At 49.7% G+C, this 15,916-nt stretch overlaps 1 protein-coding gene and 1 non-coding gene across 2 annotated transcripts; both read right to left on the bottom strand.

Moving 5' to 3' along the window:
- Nucleotides 1-9,772: 9,772 nt before the first annotated feature.
- On the bottom strand, nt 9,773-13,611 carry SCGB1A1 (secretoglobin family 1A member 1). The gene is made up of 3 exons (XM_069565680.1): nt 13,123-13,611; nt 10,784-10,971; nt 9,773-9,923 (listed from the first exon to the last, which is right to left on the bottom strand). Exons 1-3 carry the CDS (start codon nt 13,175-13,177, stop codon nt 9,891-9,893), a joined length of 276 nt encoding a protein of 91 aa, XP_069421781.1. The 5' UTR covers nt 13,178-13,611; the 3' UTR covers nt 9,773-9,890.
- Nucleotides 13,612-14,674: 1,063 nt separating this feature from the next.
- Nucleotides 14,675-14,800, bottom strand: LOC138427386 (U6atac minor spliceosomal RNA). Its single transcript, XR_011251990.1, has one exon. It is a non-coding gene; the product is annotated as a U6atac minor spliceosomal RNA (small nuclear RNA).
- Between the last annotated feature and the right edge of the window lie 1,116 nt (nt 14,801-15,916).

Raw genomic sequence — 15,916 nt, 5'->3', positions numbered from 1 at the left:
TGTGCTGAGTCAACCTTTTCACTACTCCCTTCCCTGGCGTTGTTAAAATTACTGGGCATGTTGACGACAGGCAGCAACTGTCTGAGGCTGTTTTTGAGAGCCGGTTATCTGACTTCTGCCCCCAAGTGATGAAGACACAGAACATCAACTCCTCTCCTTCCTCTCCTTTCTTTCTCCATCTTTCTTCCCTTCCCCCTCCCCACTTTTTCTTCTCTTTTGTTGTTGTTCAGTTGCTCCGTCTGTCCGACTCTTTGTGACCCCATGGACTGCAGCTCACCAGGCTTCCCTGTCCTTCCCCATCTCCCGGAGTGTCTTTATTAGTCTACACACATACACACACAAATCAGTATTTTCAACATGTCATTCAATACATTTCTTTAGGCAAAGAATTTTTCAAAGTTTCGGGTCACTGGGGTACAGTCTGAAATTCTTGTCTACGGGGTAGATATCAAGAGATAATTTTTTTGGTTTTGGGTTAATATTTAACATCTTCAACGTCAATGCGATTGCAGAATAGTCAGGTCTTGAAACTGATCGATCGTGAAGTGAATACATTTCAGATGGGTTTGTGGGTTCAAAGAATCCAGTTTAATTGGCGAATCTCATCTTCATGAGAAACGAGAAGGAAGAAGGAAAGAGTGAGTTTCTGAGTTTTTGGAATGTGTTGATGACTTCGGTTAGAACTTCCTGCCCACAAAGTGCTTGCCTTCCTCCAGCAGGTTGGCCAAAGAGTGATAGCCCTGACTTTGGGAGTTAGGGTTACCTCGCTGGCACCATTTGGTCATCACTGCGGTCCCACCTGGAAGAAGAGAGGGGGAATAAAAAGGCTCTCCCTTCGTGTAATGTACTTAATCTACAGTCTTAGTTTCCACACTGGTCTTAACTTATCCACTAGAGGACGAGTCCAGTAGCTGAGTTTTGTTTTGATTTTTTTACAAAGATGTATTTTTTTAAAAAAAATTTTATTTATTTATTTGTTGTATTGTTTTTTGACTGCATCGGGTCTTAGTTTTGGTGTATGGGTTCCAGAGCCCGTGGGCTCTGTAGTTAAGGCACGTGGGCTTGGTTGTCCCTCGGCATGTGGGATCTTAGTTCTTTGACCAGAGTTCGAACCCAAATCCCCTGCATTGGAGGGTGGATTCTTAACCACTGGACCACCAGGGAAATCCCAGGAGCTGAGCCTTGAAGGAATCTTAAAGTTGCCAGATTTCGCAGATAACAGCATTAGGTTGGTCAAAAAGTTTGTTTGGGTTTTCCCATAAGATCAATGCAAGATGCCTGGTTAAATTTGAATTTTAGATAAAATAATGAATTAAAAATATGTATGTTATATGTATATAGCTATATCCCAGACTTTGCATAGGGCATGGAGGACGGAGCTTGGGTCTTCAGGTGACTTTTTGGAAAGGGGAGACTAGAGTTTGGGGAGGCGGGAGTAGCATGGGTTTGTGGCCTGTTTCGATATTAATATGTGTGCTGCATGGTAATGCGGGAAGTGTCGCCCGAGGAAGGAGGTCTGCGGCCGGGAAGATGGTCTGTCGGGGGCTGGCAGCATTAGGACACGGGCCCTTTGCTCTTCCTTCTGCCCCATCCCCCTGGGTTGGGGGACTGATGAGAAGTGGGTTCTGGTTGTCCTTAGACACCCCCTGCCAGGGTATACCTCGTGGCTCTGTAGCCTCAGGACCTGCGTGAGGGACACAGTATAAGAGCTGCGTCTCCCAGGGGCGGCTGCACACTAACCGAGCGTCCAGACTGAGGGCTGCAACCAGAAGCGCATTGGTGGCGGGACTTCCCTGGTGGTCCAGTGGTTAAGAATCCGCCTTCCAATACAGGGGATGCAAGTTCGATCCCTGGTCTGGCAACTAAGATCCCACGTGCTGCGGCATGCAGTCTATACGAGAACCACCCTGAACACACGTGACTTTGTCTAGAAAGCCCATTCACCACAACTAGCGAAGCCTGTGTGCAGCAACAGGAGCAGCCTGTTGCCAAAAAAAAAAAAAAGCATGTTAGCAGGTTCATCAACCAGAGGCTAGTGAGCCGAAAGGCACGCCCTTTCCTGCAGACGAGCGTCAGGAAGGTCGGGAGGCGAGTGCAGTTAGAACCGCTAAGCATTCTTCCACCGCACTTTCTCTCCACTCAGGACCCCTGTGCCTCCCTCTCGATGCAATCCACTTCCTTCTCTGTGGCCCAGGACACCGGATTTCCATGTCCTACACGACACCCACATTCTAGTCCCACCCCCCAGATGACTCTGTCATCACCCTGGTGGAGTGTAGGCTGTGGCTGCATTCTTTTCTTCTAGTTAGAGACCGTCTCTTGATTCATTCCCCGAAGATGGCTTACTGTATCCACTGTCTGTGAATGGACCAGCCTAACCTGGAGGGCAGCTTATTTCCAAGCCCTGTCCACTGCTATACCCCTGGTGTAGGTAGGGGAAGCAGCAGGATTTGAGTCCAGAGCTTGGGCAGGGCCAGGCTCCCAGGAGGGCCTCCTAGGCTACTGAGGAGTCTGGACTTTATCCCGTAGGGGACTGTTAACAGAGAAGGATTTTCATCAAAAGCATTGAAGATGACTCTTTGATTTTTGGCAACCGTGGGAAGTATATTGTGGAAAGGGATGAAACTGAAATCTTAGAGGCCACTTAGGATGTAGGATAATGGTCTCCCAGTTTGATCTCATCTCCAGAAGCTGTGAATATGTTAGGTTACATGACAAAAGGAAAGGAGGGTGGCAAATGGAATTGAAGTTGCTAATCAGCTGACGCTGAGATGAAGTGATCACACCTGGCTGGGCCCAGAGCAGTCACAAGGGTCCATCCACATGGAAGAGGGAGGCAGAGGAGGAGGCCAGAGGGAGTGTGGAGCCTGCACCACTGATTTGAAGGTGGGAGCAGGGGCCGGAAGCCGAGGAATGAAGGTGGCCTCTAGAAACTGAAAAAGGAAGGAAACGCACTCTCCCCTGGGAGTCTCTGGAAGGAGCACAGCCTGCCAACACTTTGGGTTTTAGTCCAGTGAAATCATTTTTAATTTCTGACCTCCAGATCTGTAAGATAATACATTTGACGATTAAAAAAACAAAACAAAACATTAAGGTTGTGGTAGTCATAGGAAACTAGTTCAGAGGTTATTTGCAGTATCCCAGGCCACAGACAGCAAAGGCATGGTACTGGGATGGGAGTAGAGAAGGGGGCACATTCAAGGTAAACTGAGAAAGCGGTGGACTCAGAGACCTATGGATGCATATGGTCAGATCCTTCTTCTGGCCCCAGTGCCCTGAGGTCAGTCCTCATCGCCTCACTACCCATGAGACAAGAAGAGGGCCCAGGCTCTGTCCCTGGGAGCCGCTGACTTCGAGCATCTCCAACCTGTCCTAGGGCTGAAGGAGTATCCACGTGAGTCATCAGCGTTGTAAGAGGGAATTCTAAAGGACACTTTGAGCTGAATCCCTTGCAGACACTCAGGATGCTTGGGTGCTGCAGACACAGCTTCAGCTATTTTAGGAGTTAACTAGATTCTTCTCACGGGCTTGGAATCCATTCATTTGATGGGGGACAAGTCTGAGTTTCAAGGCCCCGGTTGACCCATTCTGATGCTAGCAACTGTGCATGCTTAGCTGAATCTATTTTCAGATTTATTTCTGCATATACTAAAGGTTCATAATTTGGGTTTGCTCATGGAAATATGTTGGGTGGCTAACTCTTAATGATTCATTCTCACATTGTGTCCAGGTGCCCGCTGGTGTGTTCCATAAGTGCCTGGGGAGGAACGCTCCCTAATTACACGCTGCAGAAGGCATTGTTTGTGTGGCCCTTTCATCATCAATTGATGTTTTCTTTTTCATTTATCTGAAGCCACTCTGAACAACAACCACCCTATGGTGAATGACTACCCACAAAACCCCTGGCATTTGCAAACAGCTTGCTTGCATTAGCTGTAAACTAGACATTATTTTATCCATATCATCTTGATAAAGTTGATGAGGGTTGGTTTTGGTTCCTCTTCCTGCTTTATGAATCATTTATAGATTTTCCTGCCAGGCTAACTTCAATCCACTCACGTGTTGAGGGTGTAAAACTGCAGCTTTCCTTCAGATCCATCAGTTTAGGTTATATATTGACATAGCAAGGGCAAGTCCTTGGATTTTGCAGTGTTGCAATGATTCTGCTATGACGGCCATGTTTAGTAATGACGACTCCTCTTCAGCTTCCTTTAAGAATAAATCTAACTGGGATTTATCTGGTGGTGCAGTAATTAAGATTCCACACTCCCAATGCTGGGGGCAGGGGTTCGATACCTGGTCCAGAAACTAAGATCTTGCAAGTCACATGGGGTGGCCAAAAATTAAATAAATAGTCATTGTTCTTTTGGTTGCAGGTTGTGGGAGTAATATATTAAAAAAAAAAATTCTCCCAGATTCACAGTTTAGTTTATAACATGATCAAGAAATGGGGTCTTTCCTCTGGGCTCTTCAAAAGTATGAATGCTAAAAGTAATACAGTGCTAACAATACATTTCTTGCTTTTAACTTTTTTGGCTTTATTGAGATACATTTTACATTTCTTGTTAAAAAAAATTTTTTTTTTTACTGTTTTTAATTTAAAAAACCTATTTATTTATTTGGCCGCCGAGAGATCTTAGCTGTAGTATGCACAATCTTTAGCTGTGGCATGTGGGATCTAGTTTCCTGACCAGGGATTGAACCTGGGTCCCCTGCGTTTGGAGGGTGGAGTGTTAGCCAGTGGACCACCAGAAAAGTCCCACATGTATTACATTGTCACTTTACATAGTCTGTGCATAATGCTTCTCAAACCCGGGAAGCTTCTATTCATTACATTGGCCTCCTTGCGTTTTAGAGTTTAGTATTTTCACAGTGAAAAAGGCTGATCATATAATTATATATTTATATAACTAGGGCTGGACGCACTTCTCCTCATCCTCCTTCTTCAAACATAAAAATCCTTCTTAGCTTGAGGTCTGTTCAAAGATAAGCCATGGCCCTAGTGTGGTCAGGCAGAAAAGGAAAAAAAGACAAAAAAGAATCCCATGACATTCTTTCATTTCTCTAATTTTTTTCTGCTTTCCCCAAACATGAGTCACACAGATATGTGCTTTTTCTGTGGCTGTGATCAGTTCATCTTGCATTCTGCTCTTTTAAAACTGAATGTACTCTGTGTGCTGACAGCTCGCATTCTTGGGATCGCCTACATTTGCAGCTCCTCTGAGGTGGAGACTCTCCCTGCCATATAATTGGACTTCCTTTTGTCCCTAGATACCTGCTGTATTTGCCCTAGGTAAATATTTCCCTAGTTCTGAATAGGTAATTAAAATTCTGAACGTTTTATGGCCCTGGATCCTTATCTGTTTGAACAACACTCACCTAGGTGGATGGCCAAGGTATGTGAGTTAAAGATGACCTGGATGCAAAGGAACCCAGGGGACTCAGCAGTGGGGGAGAGGGGAGGCAAGAGGCTCACTAGCCCCAAGGAGGCCCCACCCTCTACCAAGAATCTCTTCTGGAATTGTCAGTTCCCCTGACTGTCTCTGGAATTTTTACAATCACAGGCCCTCCTTTATGGCAGATAGGGAGGGGTGGGATGGCTATAGTCCGGGTGTGTGTGTGTGTGTCTGCATAAGCGGGCACGTAGGTGCATATTTTGGGGGGGTAGGTGGACATTTTTCATCAGCGTCATTTCAGTTAATAGCTCAGGAAATTCCTGCCTTTGGGATCCTACTCTCTACTGTAGGGCAGGGGTTGGGGGTCTGGCTTTGAATCTGGATTGTGTGAGGAAGAAATAAGAAATTGCAGAAATGCTTGCCAAGGAGTAAGCAATCAATAAAATTAATTATTAGGTTACTTGAGATGTTAACAAAGGTGGACGGAGGTCAGAGGACGCGCTCCACTAGCGCCCGAGGCTCCTCTGTACCTTCCGGACCATCTCACGTTCTAGATTCTGCTGGACTGGCCCTCGCAATTGTTCGGGAAGGGAATTATTACTAATTCCAAAAGAGCTGACACATGCCTGGCAGGGTTCAGCGGGCAGCAATTTTGTAAGACTGCCCCTGTTTTTCCTCAGAATTCTTATTAAGAAAAAAAAAAAAAAACCAACCCTGAAAAATCAAGTTAAAGCAATCACAGATGATACCAAAAAAAACCCCAAACACCAAACCTAGAAAGGAACTGTATTTCATCATGCGTCCCGCGGATTGAGCCAGGCTGCGTGGAGCTGCAGGGCTCAGAAGCCCCGACCTGGACACCTTGGTCGACACTGCCCCCTAGTGGCCATGGTGGCGCCGGCTGCTGAAGGCGCGTCCCCGAGGGACCACGTAGCTTCTTGGAAAAATCTGAACCGAAGAGGTTTCTCTCTGCAACCCTCTGGTTCTGTGACCTCTGCGGATGCCCTCTCCATTCCCGCTTTCCCTGTGCGCGTCCTCCCCTTTCATTCAATATCTGGGGATGCTGTGGCCGGGTCAGGGACCGATTGCCCCGGGACAAGGGGGTGTTTGGAGGGTGTTTATATCCACATGGGACCCACGTTTCGGATGAGTTCTAGTCTTTGCCTATTTTGCTCTAGGGCGATTTTTTTTCCTTCTTTTTTGTGGGGGGGGCTCACCAGAGGGCATGTGGGATCTTAGTTTCCCGACCAGGAATGGAACCGGTGTCCCCCGCATTGGAGGCATCAAGTCTTCTTTTTTTTTAATAAATAAATATTTATTTATTTTAATAAATATATTTATTTGGCTGTGCAGGTCTTAGTGGTGGCACGTGGGATCTTTGGTCCTTGCTATGGCGTGTGGACTCTTTTATCTGTGGCATGCAAACTTTTAGATGTGGCATGTGGGGGTCTAGATAGTTCCCTAACCAAGGATGGAACCCAGGCCACCTGCATTGGGAGCTCAGAGTTTTAGCCACTGAACCACCAGGGAAGTCCTTAGGGTGAATTTTTACAGCAACTGTCAACAGTTTCCAGCAGTTAATGCTGTGTGGCCTGTGCAAAGGCCCTGAGGTAGGAACAGGCTTCGTGGCTTGGTTCTTCAAAAAACAAAAAGAACTGCAGGCCAGCAGGGTGGACTGCAGACAGGGAGTGAGCAGTGGGGAGGATGGGAGATGAGAACCCGTGAGGGGTGCATTCTGGATTTGCAGTTGATGAGAAGAGTGTGGGGAAGCTTCCAAGAGCTGGACTTGATTGGAGTGGGGGAGCGGCCGTGAAAGGGGGTTTTCATTTGATAACTGGATCTGTCCTTACTGTAGAGAGCAGACTGCAGGGTACTTGAGTGTGAGCTGGGAGGCAGTTAGGAGCCCTCCTCCCCCAGGTTGTGCAGGTGAGGGGGCGGGTGGGGCCCAGGGTGGCTCTGTGGGCAGGCAGGCGTTTCTCAGAGGTGTTTGCGGCTGACTTGCTTGGCTGGGCATGACAGTGCTGGAGAGGGACGGGTCGAGGCTGCCCCTTGGCTTCAGGCCAGAGCAGCTGGGAGGCTAAAGATGGAATTTACAGAGGCTGGAAAGAGAGGAGGGAAGGGGGAATCAGATTTCTCTTGGACAAGAGGAGACTGAGAGGTTGGGTGGATGGTAGGACATAAGGGGAGGAGGTCTGGCCTGTTTGCTGGCAGGTGAAAGATACCTAGAGCTAAGGTTCTTCAGAAGGTTCTACATTTTCTCCTGGGGCCCAAGGGCAGGGCTCCAGGGTGCCTCAGGGAGGGCAAGGGTACGGGAAGGAGCCTGGGCAGCCTTCCCACGGTCCCCTCCGTGCCCCTGCCTGATCGTCCTCCCGTTTCCCCTCTGCCTCTGGCTGCCTCCCCCATCTCCTCCAGTCCCTCCTGTCTCTGCTCAGACCTTGAGCCCGGGGATTCCTGGGCTGGCCTGTCCACGCTACTCTTTTTTTTTTTTTTAATATTTATTTGGCTGCCTCAGATCTTAGTTGCTCTGCAGCCTTTGAGATCTTGGTTCCCTGACCAGGGATGGACCCTGCATCCCCTGCTTTGCAAGGCAGATTCTTAACCACTGGACCACCAGGAAATCCCATGTCCAAGCTCCTCTTGCTTACATCATTCCCTTTTTTCCTTTTTTCCAAACGAATTTTACCTATGTATTTATTTTTGTCTGCCCTAGATCTTCGTTGCTGCGAGGGTTTGGCTCTAGCTGTGGAGCTTGGATTTCTCGTTGCGGTGGCTCCTCTTGTTACAGAGTGCAGGCTCTAGGGCACGTGGGCTTGGTAGTTGTGGCTCCTGGGCTCTAGAGCACGCGTTCAACAGTTGGGATGCATGGGCTTAGTTACCTTGCAGCATGTGGGATCTTTCGGGATCAGGGGTTGAACCCATGTCTCCTGCATTGACGGGCAGATTCTTTACCACTGAGCCACCAGGGGAGCCTCCTCCCTTTATTTCTTTCATGCTTTTAGCACGGGTTTACCTATCTGTCTGTCTGCTTCTTTGTTGATTTTTGGGGGGCTGGCGATCTTCTCCACCAGGTCACTAGCTCCCTGAGACCAGAGGCCGCCGTCGTCTTCACTCTGCTCTACTTGGGCCTCAGTGCGGTTGTACACTGAGAAATCGCTTCATGCATATTTGCTGGGTTGTGAAATCTGCTCCTGGCTTCCTCAGAGCCCCGAGCGCCACCATGAACATGTGGCAAGTGCCAGTAAATACCTGGGGATTGATTTCATGCAAGAAGGAAGGGGGTGGCTGATTCACTTTTTGAGTGAAAGTTGGCTGGATGTGACTCAAGGGATGGCGGGGGGCGGGGCGGGCAGGGGCAAGTCAGAGAAGGGCTTTGGGGTCAAATAAGAGCACCATCGCCCGTGGGCAGCAGTCACCAGGTGCTGACCAGCCTGACCCCCTCCCACCCACTCTCCACTAGCCTCTTGGGGACAGAGAGTGACGTGAATGGACGGCTTGACCCATAACCCCCTGCACCTTCAGCCTGGAAATAGGATGTCCTCATCAGGATGGCTGATAAAGGATGTGGAAAATGCACAAGAGGAGGGGTTTTGCTTGAAAAAATAGTTTGAGAATAATTCCATGCGGCAAATGTGAAGTAAGCGAAACACTTAACCGACCCTCTCTGGGGATGCCCCCCAGACCCTGTCTGTCCTCAAAGTCCCCCTCAAGGACCCTGCATCCCTAATCAAGGGATTGAACCTGCTCCTCCCTCCAGCCTTTGTTTTCTAAGTTTCTTACAGGAATCGGATCCTTCCATAGGTGGGAAGAGACCATCTGCGCTGGAAGTGATTGCAGACTGTCACAGGGCCAGCCAGCCCCTCAGAGCACCGCACTACTCTGTCAAAATGCTTCAGAGATCCCCCATTTATCTTTGGGAGATGGACCTCTCTGGAAAACGCCATCATTGTTTGCAGTTATGTCTGGGTAGCATAATCACCTTAAATATTTCTTTTTCAAACCGAGAGAGGGATCCCAAAGGGCTTGGAAGAAACAGAACGCTGAATTTCATTACTAAATGGATGGGGGTTGGAAGGTCAGCCTGAGGTCAGCTGCCAACATGTCTAACATTCCCCCTGCCGACAGCCCCCCTGCCCCCACTGTTCCCTGTAGGTCAGGTTTGAGCAAGGCCCTGGGAATGTTTCCAGGCTGGCTCTCTGCCCGTGGAAGGGAGTATGTGCTAGAAGCTGGTCTGCCCATCTGTGGACTGGAAGTGAGACGAGGCCTGGACCCTTGGGGATGTGTTTCCACGGCCACTGCCTTTCTTTTTGCTCTAATCTTACCCCAGCAGCAGCACACCTTTCATTCTAGCAGGTGAATAAAAAAGGCGGGGACACAGATGAGATGCTTGCTTGTACTTTATTGCAGGAGTCAGGTGGGGCTGGTGGGGACGGAGTGAAAGGAGCATCCGGGGAGTGGCAGGGGCCTCGGCAGGTGGAGATCTTCAGCTTCTAAATCCTAAGCACACTCTGGGCTTTGTACTATTTTCCCCTAAAACAAACAAACAAAATCCCCAATACAATAGTGAATGAAAATGTCAAAGCCAGACCCAGAAACTTTAATGTCACCTAAGAGATTCAGTATTTGTGGAAGGAGCTAAGCTTGGATTATTTCTCAGAAGCTTCTCTAGTTTTAATTTTTTTAATTAAAAATTTTGCCACCCTGACTAGGGATTGAACCCATGCCCCTTGCAGTGGAAGCTGGGAGTCTTAACCACTGGGCTGCCAGGACGGTACCTCAGGAGCTTCTTTAAAAAAGATAAGATGACTGTGCCTGCTTCCCCAGGGACATTTACACTGTGACTCTTCTCTCTGGATTAGAAAAGTGTCCCCAAAGTAGGGACTTCTCAGGTGACGTAGTGGTAAAGAATCTGCCTGCCAATGCAGGAGATGGAAGAGATGTGGGTTTGATCCCTGGGTTTGGAAGATCCCCTGGAGAAGGAATAGGCTACCCACTCCAGTATTCTTGGGGCTTCCCTGGTGGCTCAGATGGTAAAGAATCTGCCTTCAATGCGGGAGACCTGGGTTCGATCCCTGGGTTGGGAAGATCCCCTGGAGGAGGGCATGGCAACCCACTCCAGTATTCTTGCCTGGAGAATCCCCATGGACAGAGGAGGCTGGTGGGTTACAGCCCATGGGGTCACAAAGAGGTGGACGTGACTGAGCGACTAGGCACAGCACAGCACCAGTATGCTTGCTTGGAAAATTGTGTGGGCAGAGGAGCCTGGCGGGCTACAGTCCATGGAGTTGCAGGGCTGGACACGACTGATGGACTGAGCATGCACGCATGCCCCGAAGTGGGTGACACTGCAGCCCAGGACGCGGGCAGCGGGTGTGGAGGGAGCCGTGTACCATGAGCTGTAACACGCTGTCCTTGGCCTTCGGGGAGAGGGTGTCTATCAGCTCCTTCAGCTGTCTTGTTGCTTCTTTCATGTCTTCGTCAGGGCTGAAAGGTTCCAGGGCAGCCTCGTAGCTGGAAGGCGTGCCTATGAGGAGGTTTCCCAAGGCATACAGAAGGCTGGGGCACACCTCTGTGGATGCTGGAGAACAGAGAGGAGGGATCCCCTGTATCTGGGCCCGTGTCTAGACTGGCCAGCTCCCTGCTGGCACCTGGCCCAGATGCACACAGCTGAGCCTGTCCACAAGAGCTAGGGGCCCTCTCACCCCCACCCTGGAGGGTGATGCTCCAAGCAATTGGCTCTTTGGCGCCAAGTGGATGCTTTCTGGGTTGTGGCCAGCTTTTTGTAGCTTGCCTGAGCCTTCCTTGTGCTTCCTGGGTTGCAACGGACAAGGTGCTACCAGCTCTTTCCAGGCGGAGCTCTGAGAATAGAAGCTGCTGATCTGACTTTTTTTTTTTTTTTTTGGTGTGGTGTGTGGGGGCTGGGGAGAGGCCGCAAAGGGTTTAGGCTCCTACCGGAAACATACCTCTTACTGATGGTTAGTGATGGTCGGAGTCCCCGTGACAAAGTTAGGCTCTGGCAGGAAGAGGCACTCGCACCCGCCAAGCACGAGCCCCCGAGCCTGGCTCAGAAGGGACATCTGCCGTGGGCGCCAGGCCTGTGGGCTCCTCCACCGCAGACACGCCTCTGCCCCATCCCCAGCCCCCCTCCCGTGTTCCCTTCATCTGAGGGCGCCCCCCTCGTGCTCTCTTTTTAGGTCCCTGCCCCCAGGATCATGGGGCTTCCCAGGTGGCTTAGTGGTGAAGAATCTGCCTGCAATGCAGGAAATTGCAGGTTTGATCCTTGGGTCTGGAAGATCCCCTGGAGAAGGAAATGGCAATCCACTCTAGTATTCTTGCTTGGGAAATCCCCTGGACAGAGGAGCCCAGGGGCTACAGTCTATGGGGTTGCAAAGAGTCAGATAGGACTTAGCGTCTAAACAACAACACTCCCGGGATCATGGGGAGAATCACCATGCCCCACTCCCTGTTTGCCCTGTCTTCCCATTGAGTCTTAAATCCCTGTCCTTGACTTCACCACCTTGTGTGCAAACTCCCTTTCCTGAACTCCGGGGTTCCACCCAAATGGGTCACTCCAAGTCAGACCCTCTCCAGAACTTAGATCCCTGCTTTGCAACTTACTATGTCATCAGGCAAGTTACTTTATCTTTCTGTAGCTCAGTTTTTTCATCTGAAAAATGGGGGATAATGTCCCCACTTCATAGAGTTGTTGTAAGAATGAAAAGAGATAATATGTGAATGGGATTCAGCACAGGGATTATTATATGTGCACACACACAGACATACAAACACATCCCAGACCCACCACCTACGTATTTCACCCTGTCTTGCTGGGTTGTACCTGGCACTAAGATCTTCTAATTAACGTACATTTCAGTCCAAATGATGTTACTTCCCCTTTAAAACAGGCATCTCTGCACCATGGTTGCTCCTGCCGCCTCTTGCTCTCTGTTTTCTAACTCCCCCGCCACTCCCCAAGGTCATAAAACTTCTCTCTATTTTTCTTAGGGAACTTTGAAAGTGAGGGAGTTGGAATTTGTTTACATTTTTTGGTTGTTATTGTAGAAGGAATAGAAGAGACTGGTAGGGAGTAAAAAGCAGCTAAGTAACCCAGTTCCCAAAAGATCAGGGGCTTCGAGGAAGATGGGATTCACATCCCCTGCCCCGTCACTCTCCTCTTCATAACAGCTGCAACTCTTCAGAGACTCCTAATCCTTTTTGCAGAGGACAAAAAAATGTTTAGAAATCTCCATTCTGAGTTGGCAGTTTCCCAAAGGGAAGAACCCTATCTAGAATATTCCTCTCTGCCCAGAATGGGAGACCTTGCCTGAAGAAGCCATGAGGCTCCTTCCAGCCCCTTTGGCTGCCAGGGTGATGTGCTGACCCCAAACCTGGAGGTTTCTCGGCGTCTCGGGGTCTGTCCAGGCCTGGGCTTTGGGGAGCTTGTTAGTTACTCCTGTTCTGCTGGTCACTGCGTCTAGGTGGGATCTTCTCCATCTCTGCACTTCTGAGGTTGTTGGATATGGAAGATGGGGTCCTTTACAAGTTTCATCACAGCCTCAGGGCTCTGCGTAAATTCCTAAGATGGGCTTGTTTGCCAGACCCGGCTTCCTGGCTGGAAGTCAGTATTCCCAGGCTCTCCCAGCAGCCGCGCAGAGGACGTGGACAGCTGCCCCCTTTCCTGGGCAGCGCTGGGAGAGTTGCTGAGGCTGGCTTGGGATGGGATACTTACCAGGTCTGCAGAAGAGAGTCAGGGTGACCAGGGCGAAGGCAATGGTGAGCTTCATGGTGGCAGGAGGCTGGTGGGGGAGGCTCTGGCCCTGTCTCTGGATCTGGTGGTCTCATGGGTGATGTGCCCACTGGGATACCTTCTTATACTCTCCTGCAGTGAGGAGGGCAGGGCATGGGATCCACTTACGGGATCACATTGTTTACTTGGGCATCCACTCGGTGGAAAAAGTAAATATTCTCATTTCTCAACCCAGTTTCTGTCCCCAGTGAAACAGAGCTCACACAATGGGCCACTTGGGCGAGGGGAACCCAGAGTCCAATGTGGAGGCAGTGAGAGTGCCTGAGTCAGAGGGTTTGGAGAGCTGGCCGCCTTTGCTACTCCCTTCGGACCTGAGCGCTGGGCAGTGCAGATGGACAGACAGCATAGTCCACCTGATCCTATCACCCCAGGAGAAACTGAGGCCCAAGGCCCCGTACCAGTGGCAGTGATAGGACTAAGACTTGGGTTTCCTGATACTCCAGCGGGCTCTGCTCCAAGGAAGTGGCTGGACTTCAAGCCTCCAGAGTCACGCGGTCCAGAGCGTCTTGTGGTCAGACTTGGGCGAGACCCTGGACCGAAGCATGTTGACAGATTAAGTTCTCCAGAAACCTAATGCTCAGGTCGGGTTGGAGGATGCACTGTGCCAGCCAGGTCTGGAGTCCTGCCTACCTGATGACAAACCCATGGGCACTGCAGGCCTCATAGCACTTGACCTCTTCATGGCCTTAACCTCTCACCATTTCCCTCTTGAATTGTTCTCTCTCCTATGTTCCCACGACTCTCTGCTTTCCTGTTTTCCTCCCTGGCCATCCTTATTCTTTGGATGTTGATTCTTTACTGACCGAGCTTCCGTGTTGATGGCTCCAGGCTGTGACCCTGGCCCCTTCTGACACCATGTCAGTGGCGGCCTCCTTTCTTCTCCAAAGCCTGTGCCTTAGAACACAGACCTCCCCGACTCAGAGTCACCTCCTAAATGGCCTTCTGCCTCCTAGCTCTTCCTCCTCGGCCATCCTGGGAAAGGCCACTAGAATGATTTTTCTTAAGCCTGCTTATCATATTCTTCTCCTTCTTGAAACCCTTTTAAAGCTGCCTTGGGCGGATGCGATAAAATTCAAGTGCAACTTATGAGGCCCTTGTCCACTGGCCCTTGCTTACCATTTGAATCTCATTCCTCTGCTCTTCTGCGTGGAATCTTTTTTTTTTTTTTCTTCAGAAATCAATTTGATAACAGAATTGTGGACTTTTCAGTTGACTTATCAAACTACTAAAAAATTTAATTTTACATAATTTATAAAATCTCCACATCACTATCCTAAACTTCATTTAGTTTTCATTTGAGTTTCTGTTTTAAATTTAGTTTTAATTGATTGATCAATACTTTACAGTATTGGTTTGATTTCTATCATACATCAACATGAATTAACCATAGGTGTACATATGTCCCCTCCTTCTTGACTCTCCCTCCTACCTCTCACCCATTCCCACCCCTCTAGGTTATTACAGAGCCCCACTTTGAAAAAAGTGGTTAGATGCCACGAAGTTGGTGGCCATGCCTTAACCGTATTCGTGTGGTCAGGCTGGAGAACCTCTTCTATCCTTGTCAAGGGGAGTGCTAACCTTCTCTCCTTTCATACAACACTCCTGCGTGGAAATTTAACTCTTAGTATGTGGCTGATTTGGAAACAGTCCTTGTCTTTCTCCATGCCTTTTTACCTTTGTACAAGCTGTGCTTCTTGCCTGGGACACACTTCTGCCTTGTCTTCTCCAAATCCTATCTGTATTTCAAGAATTCAATCAAATGTTCGTTCATTCATTCCCGAACATCTGCTGTGTTCCAGGCACTGTGCTAGGAGTTGGGAGTTGGCATAGACATGGAGCAGCCCTGCCAGGAGCCCCTTCAAGATGAATTTGCCACCGAGCTGTGAGGAGTGAGGTCGAGAGCAGCCAGTGGCCAGTCCCTGGGGGTCTGCCCAGCCCCTGGGGGTCTTCCCCAGCTGCAGGGAGTTGCTGAGCCCAAGGTCACACCCTCCCTGGGGTGCAAACAACGAGGGCACGTCGGTGCCATGTTGGACAGCTCCTGCAGGTGGTGCTTACTCCAGAGCACCCGCCTGGCTGGCCCAGCCTTTGCCAGGTCTGCAGGGCGTGCAGGCCAGCTTCCCCTGCAGCCCAGCCCAGCTTGCTTCCCTTCACAGTTATTGGTCCCTAGTAATAACCTCGTACCCCAAACTCCACCTCAGTGTCTGCTGTCAGGACAGTATTAATCCTCGGTAGGGAAGCAAGCATAAACTGAGCGGGCCCAGGTCGGCGGGGGCCATTGTGGAGCTTCACTCTGGTGGGAGGACAGACAGCAAGCAGACGGTGAAACAAATGAGACACTCACAGATGTGCTAAGCACGGGGGAGAATGAAGTGGACACCATGGTGGAAAAGGCGAGGGAGACCGCTTTGTAGGGGGATGGGGCGGTCCTCTCTGAGCAGGTGAGACCTGCAGGGGGAGAGCGTCTGGGCAGCGGCTGAGGCATCTGTAAATGTTCTTTTCACTGGTATTAAATACCTTCACATCGATGAGCCTTCACCAGTGTCCACCCCCATGCCTCCTTGTATCTTGTGAAGCCGAAACTCTGTACCTGCTAAACAACAACTGCCCACCTCACCTCTCCCAGCCCCTGGCGACCACCGTTCTACTGTCTGTCTCGATGATTTCGACAAGCGTAGTTCAGCTGTTCAGTCGTGTCCGACTCTTTGCTACCCCATGA

Source organism: Ovis canadensis, chromosome 21 (assembly GCF_042477335.2).
Source record: "Ovis canadensis isolate MfBH-ARS-UI-01 breed Bighorn chromosome 21, ARS-UI_OviCan_v2, whole genome shotgun sequence".
NCBI classification, from domain to species: domain Eukaryota; kingdom Metazoa; phylum Chordata; class Mammalia; order Artiodactyla; family Bovidae; genus Ovis; species Ovis canadensis.
The sequence above is the reverse complement of the archived record's forward strand: the minus strand, read 5'-3'. Positions and strand labels throughout refer to the sequence as shown.

Excerpts from the sequence above, each read along its gene's own strand:
- SCGB1A1 (XM_069565680.1), bottom strand. The coding sequence starts at position 13,177 with ATGAAGCTCACCATTGCCTTCGCCCTGGTCACCCTGACTCTCTTCTGC. Across the intron at positions 10,972-13,122 it reads GACTCTCTTCTGCAGACCTG|CATCCACAGAGGTGTGCCCC; the intron begins GTAAGTATCCCA and ends TCTGTTCTCCAG. Across the intron at positions 9,924-10,783 it reads ACAGCGTGTTACAGCTCATG|GGGAAAATAGTACAAAGCCC; the intron begins GTACACGGCTCC and ends TGTTTGTTTTAG.